The 17106-nt window shown below is 44.1% G+C and overlaps 2 protein-coding genes across 4 annotated transcripts in view; one reads left to right on the top strand and one right to left on the bottom strand.

The window, feature by feature from the left end:
- The window catches only part of LRRC36 (leucine rich repeat containing 36), a 41541-nt gene extending 32325 nt beyond the window's left edge, over nt 1-9216 (top strand). The window contains exons 10-14 of the mRNA XM_016163620.2: nt 2456-2621; nt 3574-3719; nt 4507-4630; nt 6856-6970; nt 8876-9216. Of these exons, the coding sequence (XP_016019106.2) occupies nt 2456-2621; nt 3574-3719; nt 4507-4630; nt 6856-6970; nt 8876-9101 (777 nt within the window). The 3' untranslated portion in view covers nt 9102-9216. The remainder of the gene's footprint in view (nt 1-2455; nt 2622-3573; nt 3720-4506; nt 4631-6855; nt 6971-8875) is intronic.
- A 4031-nt stretch (nt 9217-13247) lies between these two features.
- On the bottom strand, nt 13248-16998 carry TPPP3 (tubulin polymerization promoting protein family member 3). Of its 3 annotated transcripts, none has more exons than XM_016163668.2 (4): nt 16794-16998; nt 14181-14374; nt 13912-14065; nt 13248-13797 (listed from the first exon to the last, which is right to left on the bottom strand). In XM_016163668.2, the coding sequence occupies exons 2-4, from the start codon at nt 14366-14368 to the stop codon at nt 13609-13611; spliced, it is 531 nt and encodes a 176-aa protein (XP_016019154.1). In that variant the 5' UTR covers nt 14369-14374; nt 16794-16998; the 3' UTR covers nt 13248-13608. The 3 variants fall into 3 exon arrangements, with proteins under 3 accessions (XP_016019154.1, XP_016019147.1, XP_016019160.1); XM_016163661.2 differs by having other exon boundaries at nt 16804-16937; XM_016163674.2 differs by lacking the exon at nt 16794-16998 and adding an exon at nt 14497-15547.
- Nucleotides 16999-17106: the final 108 nt, after the last annotated feature.

Raw genomic sequence — 17106 nt, 5'->3', positions numbered from 1 at the left:
CAAACTTGCTTGAGACTTTTCTTCTAAAAGCATTGCTTTTCTGTCTAGATATTAAAATTATTACAATTTTTTTCCAAAATAGCAAGCAGAAGATAAGTTAGATTATCCAAGGTATTTTTAGATGAGAGTGGTTGAGAGAATGAACAAACAAATCAAGAACCATTCCCACATATGTAATATAATTCATTTTTTAAAATTGTAGTATGGTAGTGTCATTATTCAGTTTGCATTCGGTAACTAAGTTTTGTCATTGCCTTTGCATATATCCCTCTGTGAAGAATGCCTTCTACTCTCCTCTCATTCGTTTGAACATTAATTTTTCTTCAGGCGTCCCTTTCATCATGAAAGGAATCACAGTTCTCAGGGACTTTTCTTTCCTTGGACCCATGATCTTTTGTCAAATGAGTAATTTATTATTGAATCATTTACTGCCCTGTAAGAAAGCAGGAGATTTGGTCAAAAACAACTATTTCTAGTCACTTATTTTTCAGTTGTGGGAAATCTTTTTGCACATTAGCAAGGGTTTATAAGTTTGATTTTTGAAAAAATTATTTTTGACTCTTTAAATACTTTCTATTCAGTTTTCAAAACTTCAGAGGTGGTTATAATTTTTGTGCACCAAAGAGGGCAGTCTTGTAATACTTCCTTGGCTTTTCGGTCCCTTTTTTCCATTTTCAGCTATGGATGTCTGTTTTTCCGGACAAGAGCACTGTGTGTTAATGTATTTAGTTAAGATGAAGGTACAGCATCATTTAGGATGTTTGGGGTGCTATATTCATAAGACATGTTCTAGGAAATTTTTTCACCTCTATTTCATATATAGTATTAAAATAGCAATTAAAATCTCAATGCACTTTTCTGTACAATCTTAAAAACTCCCATTTCTTTTTCCCTTTTAGGGGAAAAATCTGTAAAGGAGCTACTTGAATTAAATATAAAAGGAATACACTGTTTAGTTTCTTTCAACTTTGCTCTGTGTTTGAAATTTTTTATTATAAAATATTGAGAAAAATTCCTTTTATGTTCAGGGAAAACTCTATTAAACTATCACAGTCTAGGGCAACAATAAAACTTTTAATGAGTGTAAAAAAATTATAGGGATACACAAAATCATGAATTATGATTAGAAAATTTATTTTCGAACAACTCATTTTAGAACCATAGACAAATTATTAAAATTTATTTTAAAATGCCATAATTTGCTAAAAATTAATACTCATAAAAAATTAACAAAATTATTCCAAAATTTATAAAAATTATCTCCAACTCTTACCACACTGTGATAATTGAAAGAAAATACATAAAGGCATCTATGTTTCCAGGTTGCTCTATGATATACACACAGAATTACCAATACATGAAAATCAATCACAATAAATATTCATTGTTGATAAATTCCTCTAAAGGCTTTGTGGAATAACCAGACTTTTTATGACTTGTCTCCCCAGTCATGTTGTTAACTTCTTAGAGGATCTCATCTTTTACCTCTTCATATGTTCATAATCCCTCTACATACAGAACTTTCAACATATATGATCAATGCTTAGTAGATCTGTCGAATAAATGTTTGTCCCATTTGTAATGCCTTTCCCTATTAATCATAGGCCATATGTGTAACTCAAGTCACACATATCACCACTACCTTTGGTGGTCTCCTTCACAGTTGTTAGATATAATGGCATTAGTTAATTACTCATCTATAGCTTTTTATATTAAGAGAGCCAAAGATTGAGAAATAATTTGGCTGTTTTTAATATATATGAGCTTTCTTGAAGTTTGTGAGACCCTACAGAAAAGATTGGTAGTTAGGCTTGTCCATTAAAATTCACAATTTCTTTTATTCATTCAGACATGAGTAAATAAATGTATAAACAAATCTAAGTAATTTTTAAAATTGTGAATTTTACTGGACAGATCTACCTACACACCTATATATATATAAGATTCTTACTGAATAAAACATTTTTAGTACTGGGTCCAATAATAACATTTAACATTTAAAATGTTATAGCACACATATTTAGTATATATTAATATGTATTAATATATCAACATCCTAAATATAAGCTTATTATGAGTTGTAATTGTATCAAATTACTCCCCATTTTATTTTATGATATATAATACTTTTTAAAATCTTCTGCAGTTTAATCTTTCCGTATTACATGGCATAATATATTGAGCCATAGATGTAGATATCAAAACATTTTTTGTTTTCTTCCAAAAATCTCTACAGAAAATTATGATAGGAGATACTGTTACCTTTGAAATTATCCTTGAATATATTATTGTACTTGCATTGGACATAAATAATATTCTTTTTGAATCTAAACCAAAAGATGACATTATCCGTTTTTTTTCTCTTTTTTTAATGTTAATACTTTAAACATCTGCATTCTTACTTCCTTTATTGTGTAAGAATGACATAGTTGGTTTTTTTGTTTTTTTTCTTGAGCCTCTCTCTAGTGACCTGGGCAGTTTGCATGGTTTGCCAGGAAACCACAGTCCCCCGAACTCAGCCAGAACCTCCCATGTGGCCGCTGTTCTTAGACAGCTCCTAGAGCTTGTGGATAAGCACTGGACTGGCTCCGGGTCCCTCCTCCTTAATAAGAAGTTTCTCGGTAAGTGAGTGCAGTGAGTGTGAGTGCTTTCTCAGTTCCAAGAGAAGGGATCTGACCTTGCTTCTGCTCTGCAAGGAAAATTGTTCTCATACTTACTTACCGAAACTTCTCAATAACACAGTAATTGACAAACCTGCATTTTTTTTCGTAATCTTCCCTATTTATTTATCATTGCTCTTTCCTCATGTACCAATTGTTTTGTTCCTCTTGTGATTTATTTATTTTTTTTTTGGTAGCCTTTGGGTAATATGTAGAGTGATGAGACATGTAAAATACAGCATGGTCATATTAATGATTATGAAAGGATTTTATGACTCTTAGGAAAGTGCCAATAAAAATATAATAGAAATTGGGTTTGATCATCAGAGTTCTGAGATGCCTGTTGAAATGTTATGAGTTAAAAAACTTGAATGACCAAATGACCTGGACTCTTTTTAGGGCTTCTTTTTTTAGGAACTTGGGGGAAAATGGTTTTACAGACATTGACCCCGTATGTTTAGTTGTTGTTTAATGGGAGAATTCAAGGAGTTTTTGGTGGTAGAAAGTTTAAGTAAAAACTAGAAGCCTCAGAGTTGTTTGGGATTAACTATTTTTTTAATTTATAAAGAGACACACAGGAAAAGAAGCCTTAACCCAATTACCTTCCTTCCAGCATTGACCCTCTGCTCTCATGTTGTAGGAAATTATCCCCAGGAGCCACTCCTCAGTGACTAGAGAATAGCGCAGGACCCACGTTCACGTTCCCGAGGGTCTGCTGTTGTTTCTCCATAGAGGATGTGGGATATAATTTCTTATCCATCATGAAAGACTTTTTATAGCCACTTACTAAATTCTAGTTAAAAGAAGATATTGGATTACCTTATTTGTCCTACAGAGCTGGTAATTATTGACTAGGAATTCTGTGCTTTAGCTTTTAAGATTGGCCTTTGTGCCCAACCTGAATTTTTGGCAGGTCCTGCCCGAGATTTGCTTCTGACTTTGGTAGTCCCTGCTCCTCCTCAGCAGTGGTGTCGCTCACATCCTGAAGACACATCAAAAGCCTTCCGCAGGAGAGAGATGGAATTAAAGGAGGCTGGGCAAGTGGTCCCTAATGACGTGGTATGCCTCTCATTTTCCTTTCCTACCCTTCCTTTACTAGAAAAGGATGGGGAAGCAAGACTAGAACAGCTCCGTGACACAGAGATCATCATCACCACAAACACCTAGATGTTTCTGAACCAAAAAATACAGAAAAGTCAGTCTAGATAAATCAGGGACACAGAACTTGCCAGGACAGGGACAACTTACAGGCTCTCCAAGGATGACTCCTTAATCTTAGGCCTCATTCAAAAATGCTAACAAACAAACAAACAAACAAAAAACCCTACAGTGAAAATGTTTAGGATCATGTTCTTGAAGGTTGCATTTGATTCTGATGAGGGAATGATGATGTCTCTGGGATCGCCTTTCCTCCCTTCTGATGGAGCAGAGAACCTTGAGTCGGGGGCCAGTCCTGGAGCATCAAGCTGTTGGTTTTGGGAGAGGCAGAAGGGACTCATCTCTTTAAGCCTTTTCCCCCTTTTCTTAACATTAGAGGCTTTCAGACATCAAGTTCATTTCTAGAAACTTTAGATAGATGACTCAGAATGCTGGCCCCTTGGCAAAACAGCCACTTATTTAGCAAGAGTAATAGATAACTCACAAAAAAGATAGCAACTCTATATGTAAATTTGTTTGTTGCACTTGGGCTATGTTTACTGATCCTTTAAAATTCTAGTGAGAGAGAGAAATGCTGACCTCCATTAAGTTTATCACTAAACAGAGGAATGATTCTTTCAGTCTTCTAAAAGCATGCCTCAGAATTTCAGATTCTTAATGTGTTTGTATTTTATTTACTGATCTAAAGGAAAGTTTGAAGCAAAAACTGGTCAGAGTGCTGGAGGAAAACCTTATTTTATCAGAAAAAATCCAGCAGTTAGAGGAAGGTGCTGCCACCGAGATTGTGAGTGGTCACCAGTCCCATACTTTTGGTAAGTTCAGGAAAGCAACGTGTGATATGTCCCAAGACAATTGTTTCTTTATAGATGACCTGTTTAATAAGCTTCGTCATCTAGAGCTCACATGGTTTCCTAAATGGTAACAATCATCTTGCCTCAGAGAATTGTGATGCAGGTGGCTTGAGTTACCAGAAGAACCTCTTTGTCTGTGTAAATCGAGTACAAATGTCGTTATTATTATTTTTGAGAATGGCACTTGTTTTTTTCTGATTGTAGCAGAAGATCGTGTTCTTTAGGGAAAGTTTGAAACATAAAAATATAACCCTGCTACCCAGCAATAACTACCATTAGTGTTTTTGGTATATTTTCTTTCACCATATTCTTGTATGTATATTTTTAACTCAAAATTTTTGTCTTGATTTTTAAAAAATAATACATACCACAAAATGAACACATTTTAAGTTTTGGCAAATATATATATTCATTTAATTCCATTTCAATCAAAATACAGAACATTTCATTACTCCAGAAAGTTCCCTCACACCCTGTACAGTCAGTTTTGTTAACTCTACCCTAGGCAATCATCAATCTGATTTCTACATCCTAGTGTTATTAATATTCTAGTACAGGCATTTCCTATAATGTCACATGAATATACCATATTTATTCATCTAGTCCTCTATATAGTTGTTTTTAATGTCAGCTATTATAAAGCTGCCATTATTTGTGATATAAATAATTTTAAAGAATTTCTAAACATTCAAAAGACCTGAAATGAAAGCAAAGACCATAGAGTGAAAATGCTTTTCTAAGATCGTCTTTCTTCCCTTCTGATGGAACTGAGAGTCCTAATATTTATACTATGATAAATAATGTGGCTATTAATATCTACGTGCATAAATCTTTGTGTACATTTCAGACTGTTTTCCTAGGAGACATTTCTAGAACTAGAATTAGTGGGTCAAAAGATGTGGATGTTTTTGAAGCTTTTGGAACACATTGCTAGATCTCTCCCAAGAAAGGTTTTTCAATTAACACTCACGTCGACAATGAATGTATTTGAATGCCCTTTTCACTCCATCTTTGCACCCCTGCTCCTCCAGGTATTTTTAAAAAAATTTGTTTGCTATAGTGATAAATGAAAAATAATATCCCATTGAAGTTTCGATTTGTACTACATTATTATTAGCATAATTTAGGCCAGTATTTTAAATAAAGTCTACCCTTGACTTTATAACTAACTCAGCACCCCTAAGCAAACATTATGGACATTTTGATTTACATGAAAAAAGTTGATTTGAAAGTCAATACTGAATTTACAGAGTTCAGTCTCATCACAATCTGATTTTACAAGCCTGAGTAATCAAGGCATCTCCACTTACCTACTCTGAAAATAGGTCATTGTTTGTTCACTAGATACCCACTTTCAAACAGCCTTGAGGCCCAGTACTGGATTTTGGCTCTGGTGATAAAACAGCTATTTCAGCACTGTTTTCCACATTCTAGAACCTTGCTACTGAAAATGTGATCCACAGATCAGCAACATTAGCATTGCTGGGGAGCTTGTTAGACATGTAGAATATTGCACCTCACCTCAGAACTACTGAATCAGACACTGTTTTGTTTTGTTTTTTTTTTTTAAGAAAATCCCCAGGTGATCTGTAAACATATTGGAGTTAAAGAAGTACTGCTCTAGAAGACTGATTTCATTAGGAACAGAGTTCCCATGCTTTTACCTACCTCATTATTGCAGGCAGTGGTAACATATTTGAAGAGCTAGGTATGAGAATCCTGGTTACAAATTCAGTTTTTGCAAGCACTCATTAAGTTATTGCTATGTACCTGACACAGTTCTAGATGTTTTCACATACTCCATAGGTAGCGAAGGACATACATTCATAAGTTAAAATGGAGAACACAAAGAGATCTAATATTTGTTGACTTCCTTTACTAAATGAGGACTGCTAGCTCATTGAATCCTCATAAATAGTGCTAATGTGCTAGTGAATCTCAGAGAAATGAACTAACATGTATGATATTAGGTAATTGAATTTTAATTCAGATCTGTTTATCGCTAAATTCCATATTCTTGCCAGCACATCTGGGGTCTCAAAAGAAGGGAATGGTGAATGAACTCTAGAGGTGTGTACAATAAGGGGCCCCCCAATTCTGCAAGATGTCCACCTGACTACTTAAGCTCTGCTCAAAGACTAACTGCTTGGAATCCTGCTTACCCCCAGCTACTGTATTCTTTGTAGATGATCTTCTGCGTAAAAACCAACAGCTGAACATGAAGGTGGCTTGCCTGAACCAGGAGCTTGCCCAGCTGAAAAAGTTGGAGGAGACAGTGGCCCTTCTCCATGAAAGTCAGAGGTAGGAATGGGTTATCTAACTGGCTTCTAGAAGCAGATGCTTGCCTCCCTTTATCTCCTTTGTTTTATAGGCAAGTTAATATCTATATACTTTTCAAATTAATTCTATGTTGTGTGTAAACCACTTGTATCTAGGCCAGTTAGCTCAGGGATAAAAGTATTGCTTTCCAGGACAAACCAGGAACTAAATGACTTTGCTGGAATTGGTGGTCTGCACCACCTTAATAATAAGCAGTTTCTCTCTGGGTCCAATAGGACCCTTTTTGAGTCAGTTTGTTTGTCTTGGTCACTATGTACCCCTAAAATCACTCATCTGGCTGTTTTGGAAAATGCCTGCCTGCTGTTGGTCACAAAAGGTACTTCAAGCACTCAAAGAGAATGATAGGGAAAGAATACAATGTACATGTTCTCCTCAGAGGAGCTCAATAGCTTCAGCTTCTTCAAAAAATAGTATCCTCGGGATACAGAGTAGACAAATCAAAAAGGCCTCAAGATTATTGCTATATTTAGAGAAGTCTTGGATGTTTTGATTTGTCAAACACCTATACTAAGACTTTCCGTGAATTTTAAATATAAGACTCCCAGCCCCGAACCTTCAGCCCCAAACTTCACTTCCCAATTTTCCTTGGAATAACTTCATATTCAGAGGATTCATTCTGGCTGGCTTTTTACTTTTTTTTTTCCCATCATAATTATTTCGACTATATACAAAAGTAGAGCAAGTAGCATAATCATGGTTCTCAAACTTGGGTGTGCATCAGAATCACCTGAAAGACTTGTTGAAACGCAGATTGCTGGGCCCCACCCCCAGAGTTTCAGAATCAGCAGGTCTGGGCTGGGAACTGAGAATTTGCATTTCTAATAGGTTTCCTAGTGATGCTGTTGCAGCTAGTCTGGTACCATACTTTGAGAACATAAGGGTATATCTCTTTAGTCATGTACAGTCAAATTGCTATATTTTAAAGCAACTTGAAATAATTCTATGTGTTGTTAAACCATCAATTCAGTATACAGGTTCAACTTGTTTCAATTTGCTTTTGATTCACAGGGAAATTTTATTATTTTAAGCTTATCTTGTTTTATATTTATGTAGAACATTTACATCGTCCCAAAGTCAAATCTAAAAAATGACATAAATTCAGACGATTCTAGCTTCCTTACCTGTCTCCTCTATCCTTTCCTTCCCTCCCACAAGCCTTCCATTATAAGCGTGGGTGTGTATTTGTATTCCCCCTCTATTATATAAAAAGAGGCATAATAGTACTTTAACATTTTATCTAAGCAATCAGTTCACAGTGGTGTGTGAAGTTAGTTATCATTCCTTTTTATAGCTGCCTAGGACTCCACTGTGTATTTATTTAATTAGTCCTCTATTGATGGACATTTAGGTTGACAGTATATTGCTGTTACTGCTGCAATGAATAGCATTGTCCATGCATCTTTTCTTTTCTTTCTTTTTTTCTGGCCAGCCTCTGATGGCTTTTAACATTACAGGTAATCAGAGTCCAAGAATACAGCCATGACTAGCACCACTAGTTAATTGCAGAGGCAAGATAGAAGAAGTAGAAGTTAAGATTTGGAGATAGAAATCGGAAGCCTGATCAGGTGCCAATCTCCCAGTGCTTCTACTTACCTCATCATGAAAGTGCTTTAGAAAGAACAGAACAATCACTGTTATAAAATGAGAACTATGTTACTGCAACAGTCAGTCTGGAACATAATCAAATAGGACTATAATGATGAAAGAAACTGTCAACCTGCTTTTAAAATAAGTCATAACTCGTACAGTTCTTTCTGAATAAAGATATTACTTCATTTTACGTTTGTCTTTAGCAAACACTTCAGGTCTGAATTGCATCTACGTTGCTTTCATGATTTCATGACTGCCTTTTCCCTTGTGTCCCAGGTCCCTGGTGGTAACTAATGAGTATCTGCTGCAGCAGCTGAATAAAGAGCAAAAAGGTTATTCTGGGAAAGCACTCCTGCCTCCTGAGAAGAGTCATCATTTGGGGAGATCATCACCCTTTGGGAAAAGCACGTTGTCTTCCTCCTCACCAGTGGCACATGACACGGGTCAGTATCTAATACAGAGTATCTCAAACTCTGTCCCAGAGACTAGTTTATGGAGCTAGCACTGAACACCTTCTCTGCAGCTTCTCTCTCAGCCATGGGGGGCCCTCAATGCCATTGCCACCAGTATGGTGGTATTTACCCATAAGATTAAGAAAAAGTCTTATTCTGATTACATTGCATTGGTCCTTCTCTTTATTTACTTTTTTTTTTTTTTAATCTCTTCCCATCAAGTCATTCTTTCCTTCTGCCCACAGGAGTAGTTGGCACTCAGTCCTAGCATCGTATCACATAGAGATATTTGGCTGAAAATATAGAAATGGAAAAAACACTAAACATTTTTCCCACGTGTCGCTTGAAACTGTGTGGTAGGAGGTTAAAAAGGAACATCCATGATGGCCAGGTATATTCTGTGTTAGAAGAAACGTAAGAGAATCCATATTGATTGGGTTCATCAATCATGTTTTGAGTTTCCTCCCACCACAGTAAAAAGGTGACAAGGTCTGGTGTCTGCCTTAGAGATTTACTCAGGGAGGAAAGCAAAACCTTGTGTAGAATTCAGAGGTTGGAATTGGGACCAAACAAGTCTAAACAAAAGCCTAAAGATGTCTTGGAAATAGAGAGAGAAGCGGGTCGGGGGAGTCCTCCTCTTGGGAATTAGAGAAGATGTCGGTGAGGATGTGTTCAAGTAGAAGCTTGCAGAATGAGCAGAATGGAAGCAGATGGAGGAGAGGCTGAGCTTTCCCAGGCCAAGAGTACAGAGTAGAAGAGTCTGGAGCCCCCAGAGGGACTGTAGGGCAAGGAAGATGTAGGTCATGGTGCCATGAGAGTGTATAACCAGGGAACTGGTCCTAGCCTGTGAGAGGTGGTGTCAGGAAATGTCCCCTAAAGAAATGATCTTTCAAGTGAGATCTGAAGACTGAATAGAAGATTATCAGGCAAGCATAGGGCTGAGAGCAAAAGCAATGGGGAGAGCTACAGAGAGAAACAGCATCTGCAAAAGCCATGAAATGGGAAGAAACATGGTCCTTTCAGAGAACTGAGGGGCAGAGAGGAGGTAAGCAGGAGATAGGTTGCATGGTTCTTTGAAGATTTTAGATTGGGAAGGCAGAGGAATGGCAGATTTGTGTTTGAGAAGCTTTCTCTGTAAGAACAGATTGACAGTTGTGCAGAGTGGGGAAGAACCAGTGAGGAGCTAGAGAGATGAGAGAAGGCTGCTGCAGTCCAGACCAGAGATGGAGCTTCTGGGTGTTTGCTTTGAGCTTGGCATCCACTTTACACATAAGTACTCTATGTTTCCGACAGAGGCACAATCTTCCTTTTAATCCTGATTGCTTAGGCATCTTAAAAATCAATGAGAAAAGATAATGAAAGTGGCTCTAGGCATGTTTCTGCTTCAGGGTCACCCAGGTAGCTAATGCTGCCCGAGAGTGTGCAGAGGGCGAAGGACTGCTGGCCTAATGCCATGTTGTACTTGTCTCCATGTTTAGGGGCATGTCAGAGAGAAAAACAGGCAGAAAGGTTTATTTGCTCCTTTGATCCAGGTGCTGTGCCAGGCAGGAGAGCTATGGCGATAGTAATGAAACACAAAGATCGCAACCAAGACCACACATTTCTAAGTTATAAATCAAATCCACAAACTGCTGGATTTTATGTGTGTTCCCCAAAGAAGCATGTACAGAGGAGCCATAAGTGTCTTTGAGCTATGTGGCTCTGAGGGAGCTAGAGTGAGCTCATGCTCTGTGGAAATGTCAACAAGAACAGCACCCCACCACTACCAACACTTTCCTGGGCCTGTCTTCTAGAGAGCCTAAGCTTTGCCCAGGTAGGGTAGCCTCAGCCAGTAACCTCGCAACCCTGAACTGTCATACTTCAGGCTCCCATCCCAGTATACAGGCAAATCTACTGGACAGAAAGTACTGGGGTGGGTTGAGGGGGGGGGTGGGTTGAGGTGGGGGCGGGGGGGCGGGGCGGCGCGGCACATGGGGAGTCGGGGAGAGATAACACTTCTTTCTTTCTACAACCCCAGCCCTCCTTTCCTTCCCCTATGAACATCTGTTAATGTCAACGCCAGAATCTTTTCAGAGTACCTCTGAGAAGGAGCAAAGACTTTGAGTCACCTTTCACCCTATTTCCTATTGTCACTGAAAGTGGCTGGCCCTCTCCCAGGTCAGGCACCTCTCTAGAGTTGCTGGCCACTCCTAGGAAAGTTGACTGTGTTTCTGACTTTCTCTGTGTGGCCCTTGGACCAGAGGGCAGGGGTGGGTAGGTATTGGGAGTGCCAAGGGAAGGTTGCCAAAGAATTGTTTGCCCTGTGCAGCTAAGTGGGCTCAACATGGGAGAGGGAAGGCTCCTGAAGCAAACAGAAAACAAGCGGAGAGGGATTCCTCACTCAAGGCCTGGCACTATTGGGAGAAGGAAACAGGGCTGGGTCCTCAGGGAAGTTCTGTGCCTAAAAGGAGGGACAGAGCCAACCAGCTATACATAGAAGATTTTAATGGCTCCAGCCCACAGATCCTAACCGTTCTTCCTTGCCCTCCTGGCTTTGCTAGCAAGGGTACTCAAAGCTTTCCACGATGAGGAGGCTATGAGGGGTGGAACAGTGATAATGAAGGGCTGAAATGCACTGTTTGGTCCATGGCTGCCTTGTACTGGATTCTGTACAAGAAGAATGGCTTTACTCCTACATGGTAGAGTTTTGGGGCTCAGCCATTTCTCTCTCTGGGTTCCTTTAAGCCACACTGCCAGTCTCAGTTGGGGCCCAACCACAGCTCCCCTACACAATGGATGATAACAATCACCTGCAGCTTAATCACTGAACCGCCTGGATCAATTTGCAATCCAGTTAAAGTCTTTTCTCTATGAGGATAATTTAGCAAGTGAAAGCCAGAAGGATTTGTGTTTCTCTCCTTCCTATTGTGCTCACTTAAGTAAGCTTTCAACTCAGACAAATTCCCCAAGGCTAGAGGAATCATTCCTCTATTTGCTGGTGGGAGAGGTAGAACTTTCTGAAATTCTTCTCTGGGCAGAGCAAGGGGGGGTGGTTGGCCAAGTCTGGAGGAGGCCCCGGCTGTCAGCTGTTAGACAAGGCTCTGCTGTGGCCAGGCATTGATCCTCCCTCTAATTCCCACCTCCCTGTCCTTGAACCACACTATTCCTCTACAACCCTACTACCAAGAAAACTTGGGTTCACGGGATTCTGGGTCCACCTGGGGCAGGAACATCCCAGAAGAGCCTGTGGGATAAGGGAATAAACAGTTGCACTACTATGCCTTGTTCACAGGCTTGGAAAAGAAGGTATTTGTGAGTGTGTGCCTCTAAGCCTTTTCTATGTACCCTTGGGAGATGCCCTCTATTGGGAAGGGCCTCAGTCCAGTCCAACCTTTTAGTCAGCAAGAAGGAAGGAGAGTTGGTCCATAAACCTTGTGCCTAGGAATAGCTCTGGCCTAACATCCAGAGCCTCTGAGAGAAAAGTTTAATCTGAAAATCCCAGGAGTCCTCAGGACCAGAGAGGCCCCCACCCTCCTTCCAACCTGGGATGTTAAACAGGTGGGAGGGAGTCAGCGAGAAGAGGCTGGGGCACTCTTAGATGTCCTGCTTGCCTCCCAAAGGCTGACCATCCGGTCTCATTTTTGGAAATCATTTTAGGGCTCATTGTGTTAGAAAAAGCCTGGCCTGGGAGGCAAGAGGCATGGTCTGGCCTCTGTCTGCAGAAGTCCCACTTTCTGGGGCTGCTTCCTCGGCCGTAAAATTAGGGAGTTGGACTATGTACTCTCTAAGGTTCTTTCTGGTCCTCCTTTCTTTGATATTCTGAGCTGGAGCCCAAAATGACTTGCCTTGGTAGCCCCCAGAAGTGGGAAACTATCAGCGGGCTGAGAGCCGAGGCCTGGCACTGGACTCCTGCCAACATTTGGCCCAGGCCAAATCTGCTGTCTCATCCCTCCTCCTGCTGTGAAAGCAGAGAGGCCCTAACTGCTGAAAGGCAAACTGTGATTTAGGACCCAGGGTCAGGGCTGAGGCAAAAGGCTTTGGATTTCCCTAAGGAGCATCCTCAGGCAGCCTGGCTCTGTGGTGATGGAAGAGACTGTTGTCTTTTTCTGGGCGGGGCTCCCAGTGGAAGGATCAGCAGTGACACACAAAGGGGTGAGTGATAACACTGAGGAGGTGTGAATGTCATTATCCCCATTGTCAGATACCTGACCAGGCCATATTGATACAAAAGGTGGCTTTATTGAGGTCTGGGTAAGAATTAGGCTCTTGGCCAGAGCAGCAGCTTAAATATGAGACAAGCAGGCAGGGGTTAGCCATGCCTGGGGCTAGGTTGGGGCGGTGAGGCTATAGGCACAGACTCTCCCAGAGGGACAAAAGTCATGGAGGAAAGAGGAAAGGAAAGGGGGCACAGTGCAGTCTGGGTCAGAGGCCTGGTGGGCTGGCCCCATGGGGCTGGGCAGGAAGCTCTGGGTGGCAGGTCCAGCAGGGAGGGGACCGGGCTCTCTTGCTCCATGTGCCCCTTAGGCCCAGGCCTGAGCCTCTGGCAGGGGCAGTCGCACTGGAGGGCCTCCCCAGGCCTCACTTCTTCACCTTGGCATCATAGGTGCCCGCGTTCTTGTAGGCACTCACATAGCCACTGTCATCCAGGATGTCCTGCCGCCCGGCGATGCCCTTGCCCTTGCCGCTCTCGTCGAAGCGCTCCTTGTGGGAACCCGTGTACTTGCTGGTGTCAGTCAGCCGTTCCACAGCACCCCCTGTTTTTGCTTTCTGTTTGGACAGAGTTCCCCCAGGAGCACCTGGTTAGGGAGCCCAGCCCTTCCCGCCCCAGCTGAGATTCCCCACATCCCCTCAATGGCTACCTGAGATCATCACGGCACTTACAGTGACGCCCACATTGGCTGGCTCCTTGCCTGCTACCAGCTGGCAAATGGCATCGAAGGCCTCCTCCTTGCTCTTCCCCTTGAATCGCTTGACTGCCAGCTCTTCTAGGGCCTTCTTGAACTCCTCATAGTTGATGACCCGAGCAGACTTCCCCCTGTCGGGTATGTGGGCACCATGAGTTTTCCTCTTTCTTGATGTCCTCCCTGCTTCCAGCCCCCCAATTCCCCACCTTCTGGGAACATCAGAAGCAGGGACTGCCTGGGGCTCACTTGACTTTGGAGAAGACGATGTCGACGTCGGTCCCTGTCACCGCCTTTCCGTCAGCCACCTTGCAGTCCTTACACAGCTTGGCCCAGTTCTTACCATTCATCTCTTGCCCACTGGCTTTAGGGTCACCATGGATGGCAAACTTGCGGAAGCTCTCCTCCAGCCCAGCCACGTCTGTGCTCGCTGCCATGCCACTCTGTAGGGATCCACCTTAGTCACCTCCCAGCCAAGCTGCCCCTCCCCTCCCCAAGGCACAGAACATCATGCCTTTACCTCAAAAACTTCAAGGTCTGAGTTGTGGGCACTTAGGCCACATACCCTCAGAGCTGGAGCTGGAGATGCCTGGGAAGAGGGGCCAGCACTCAGTGTCTCTTTGGGCCCCCAAGCCCTGAGGAAGAGCCGCAAGATGAAAGGTCCTGTTGCCTAATGCTAGCCCTGGCTTGGAATGGAGTTCAGATGAAATCATGATGCTCACTCATATCAGGCTGGGAACAGAGCGGCACTGTCTGGAGGGGCTGTGAGGGCAGCAGCTGGGCCATGGCTTTGTCTGACCCTGGCACAAGGCCTGCTTGGGTGGCAGTAAGGGTGGCAGAGCAGGCCTCTCTCCCTGGGAGGGAGTTCCATGCCAAGCTGGTCAGGGCTGGGCTGAGTTGCTATTAGGTATTTAGTAAGGACAGTGTCTTTGTCAGGGTCATGAGGACCCAGCAAGACCCAGCCCAGGCTGAGAAAGGAGCCAAAGCACGGGCAGGGGTGCATGCCCTAGGCAAGGGTGCAGCTGGCCCAGCTAGGACCTTGTTACTATTTGCTGTTAAACAAAAACATAAGGGGAGCAGGAGCCTGGGGCTGGCCTGGCCACAGTTTGTGAAGCCTGGAGACGGTTGCTAAGGGAGGGTGGTGCTTCTTGGAGAATGTTGCTATGGGCAGGATGGTGTCAGGGCAGCTCAGGGAGAAGCTCCCAGTGCTGCTGGGCTGGGCTGGGCTGGGCTGGGAAACCAGGGCCTTTGGGTGGGGCGCACCAGCACTCCCAGTGCCTGGGGCACAGCTATGGCTTCCTGGCCCCTTGCCACCCATTGGGGGCTGTTACCTCCCAGTCTGTGGCGTGTAGGAGGAGCAGGAGATTGGGGGGCTAGCCTAGGTAGCGGTTGTAGAGTTTTGATCCAAGCCTTCAGAGGCATTCTGGTGAGTGGGACTGTGGCCTTGGCCATGTGATCCTCACACCTATGTCCTGCACCAAAGCACCCTTCCTAATACTTTCAGCCCTCCATTCAGGCCCCTTGGCCACACCCTGGGCACTGCCACACCAGCCCACACTCCTGTAGCTTACAGACTCAGCAAGGCCCTCCACACCCTCAGCCTTATTCCTCTTGACCACACCCTTAACCTGGTACTCAGACCTCCCTGAGCACACCCACAGCCCCACACTGAAGTGGCCCCCACAGCACCCTGCCCCCCCCAAGTCCTCTGACAACACCCTCAGCCCTGAGACTGAGGGCCTAGGCCATTCTCTCAGCACCCACCTCCGACACATATACTAAGAGGCTTGTACTGAGACTCCCTCAATGATACCCTCAGACCTGCACTGAAGAGCCCACCACGCTCCTAAAGTAGTCCCTGACCACACCTACAGCGCTGCGCCGAAACCCCACTATGTAGCACAGCCTCAAACTGAGGCCTCGCTGACCACACCCTCAGCCCTGCACTGCAGGCGCCTCCATGCACACGCCTTGCAGCCCTTACTGAGACCCCAGCCAGAGCCTCACAGCTCACCCCCTCTCCACACACCTTCATTCCTAAACACACCCTCATCGCCCCCTTGTCCACACACAATTTTCTGGCCACATTCTCAGCCCCGCACTGAAGCGCACCAGTGTCCACACCTACAGACTTGCATTTCCAGACTCCCAGGTACTACGTTCTGACCACCCTGTGTTGAGACCTCCCTAAGCACACCCACCTCCTCCACTACAGCCTCCTGACCACGCACTTCAGCAACCATCTTCTACCTGTGCCTTTTATACTAGAGCCTCCAGTGACCGCGACCTGGGCCTCTGCGCAACTACCCCTCTCTCACTATCACTGGCCAGTGAGCACACTCACCCATTCCTAAGCTGCAGTTTCTGGGACTGGGAGCATCCGCAGCTCCTACACTGCAGCGACTCTGTGGGGCCACAATCAGTCCACTACTCTCTCCCTACACTGCTACCTCCCGCCCTCCACCGGAGACCCAGCGCTTGGTTTATGGAGGAGGAGACTGCACCCAGTGCTCACTCTTGTATGTGGGAAGATGAATTCTTGGTAATCTAGAGACTGGTCAGGTAAAGCCAGGGCGCAGGCTGTAGTCCCAAGGGTCTGCAGGCCATGGATGGAGCGGCCACGCCCTTGAACTAGGGCCACCCGCTTGCTCTCGCTGGGACAGCTGGAGTCATCAATCAGCCGGGCAAGGAGGTGGGGTGGGGGTGAAACACTTGGGTCCAGGGCAGGGGCCGCTCAGCTGGCGTCCTCAGCTCGGTACTACCAGGGGTTGGGACCCCCTCCAGGCCGCTCCCACCCCCACCCCCCTTCCTTATTGTGCAAGATACTAAGTAGGGTGGGTGGTCGGCGCCCGGGTCTCCTACCGACTTCTACCTCGTGACTGCTCCTGCAGTGCTCGTTCGACGGACAGAAAGGCGCAAGAATGGACCCACGGACGCGGGAGACCAGGCGGCTCCGCAGCTCTGCTCCCTGCCGGCTCTGGGGCAGGACTGCAGCCCCGGCGGCTCCACCGTATTATCCCCTGTTTCTCGGTCTCCATAGAGACAGCGAGTCCCACCCCCCGGGTTGTCTCGGCAGGCGGGAGAGTGACCAAGGTCACGCTGGCTCCACCCACCGGACCCCGGCCTATCGGCGCTCCGCTCTCGGTGAGGGCGGAGTTGCAACGATAGCCTCTTT

This window comes from Rousettus aegyptiacus, unplaced genomic scaffold (genome assembly GCF_014176215.1).
Source record: "Rousettus aegyptiacus isolate mRouAeg1 unplaced genomic scaffold, mRouAeg1.p scaffold_m13_p_14, whole genome shotgun sequence".
NCBI classification, from domain to species: Eukaryota; Metazoa; Chordata; class Mammalia; order Chiroptera; family Pteropodidae; genus Rousettus; species Rousettus aegyptiacus.
Note: the sequence above shows the minus strand (reverse complement) of the source record. Positions and strands in the feature narration are given on the sequence as shown.

Coding starts and splice junctions, on each gene's coding strand:
- TPPP3 (XM_016163668.2), bottom strand. CDS start 14,368: ATGGCAGCGAGCACAGACGTGGCTGGGCTGGAGGAGAGCTTCCGCAAG. Junction 14,066..14,180: donor ATCGTCTTCTCCAAAGTCAA/GTGAGCCCCAGG, acceptor CATACCCGACAG/GGGGAAGTCTGCTCGGGTCA. Junction 13,798..13,911: donor CAGCCAATGTGGGCGTCACT/GTAAGTGCCGTG, acceptor CTGTCCAAACAG/AAAGCAAAAACAGGGGGTGC.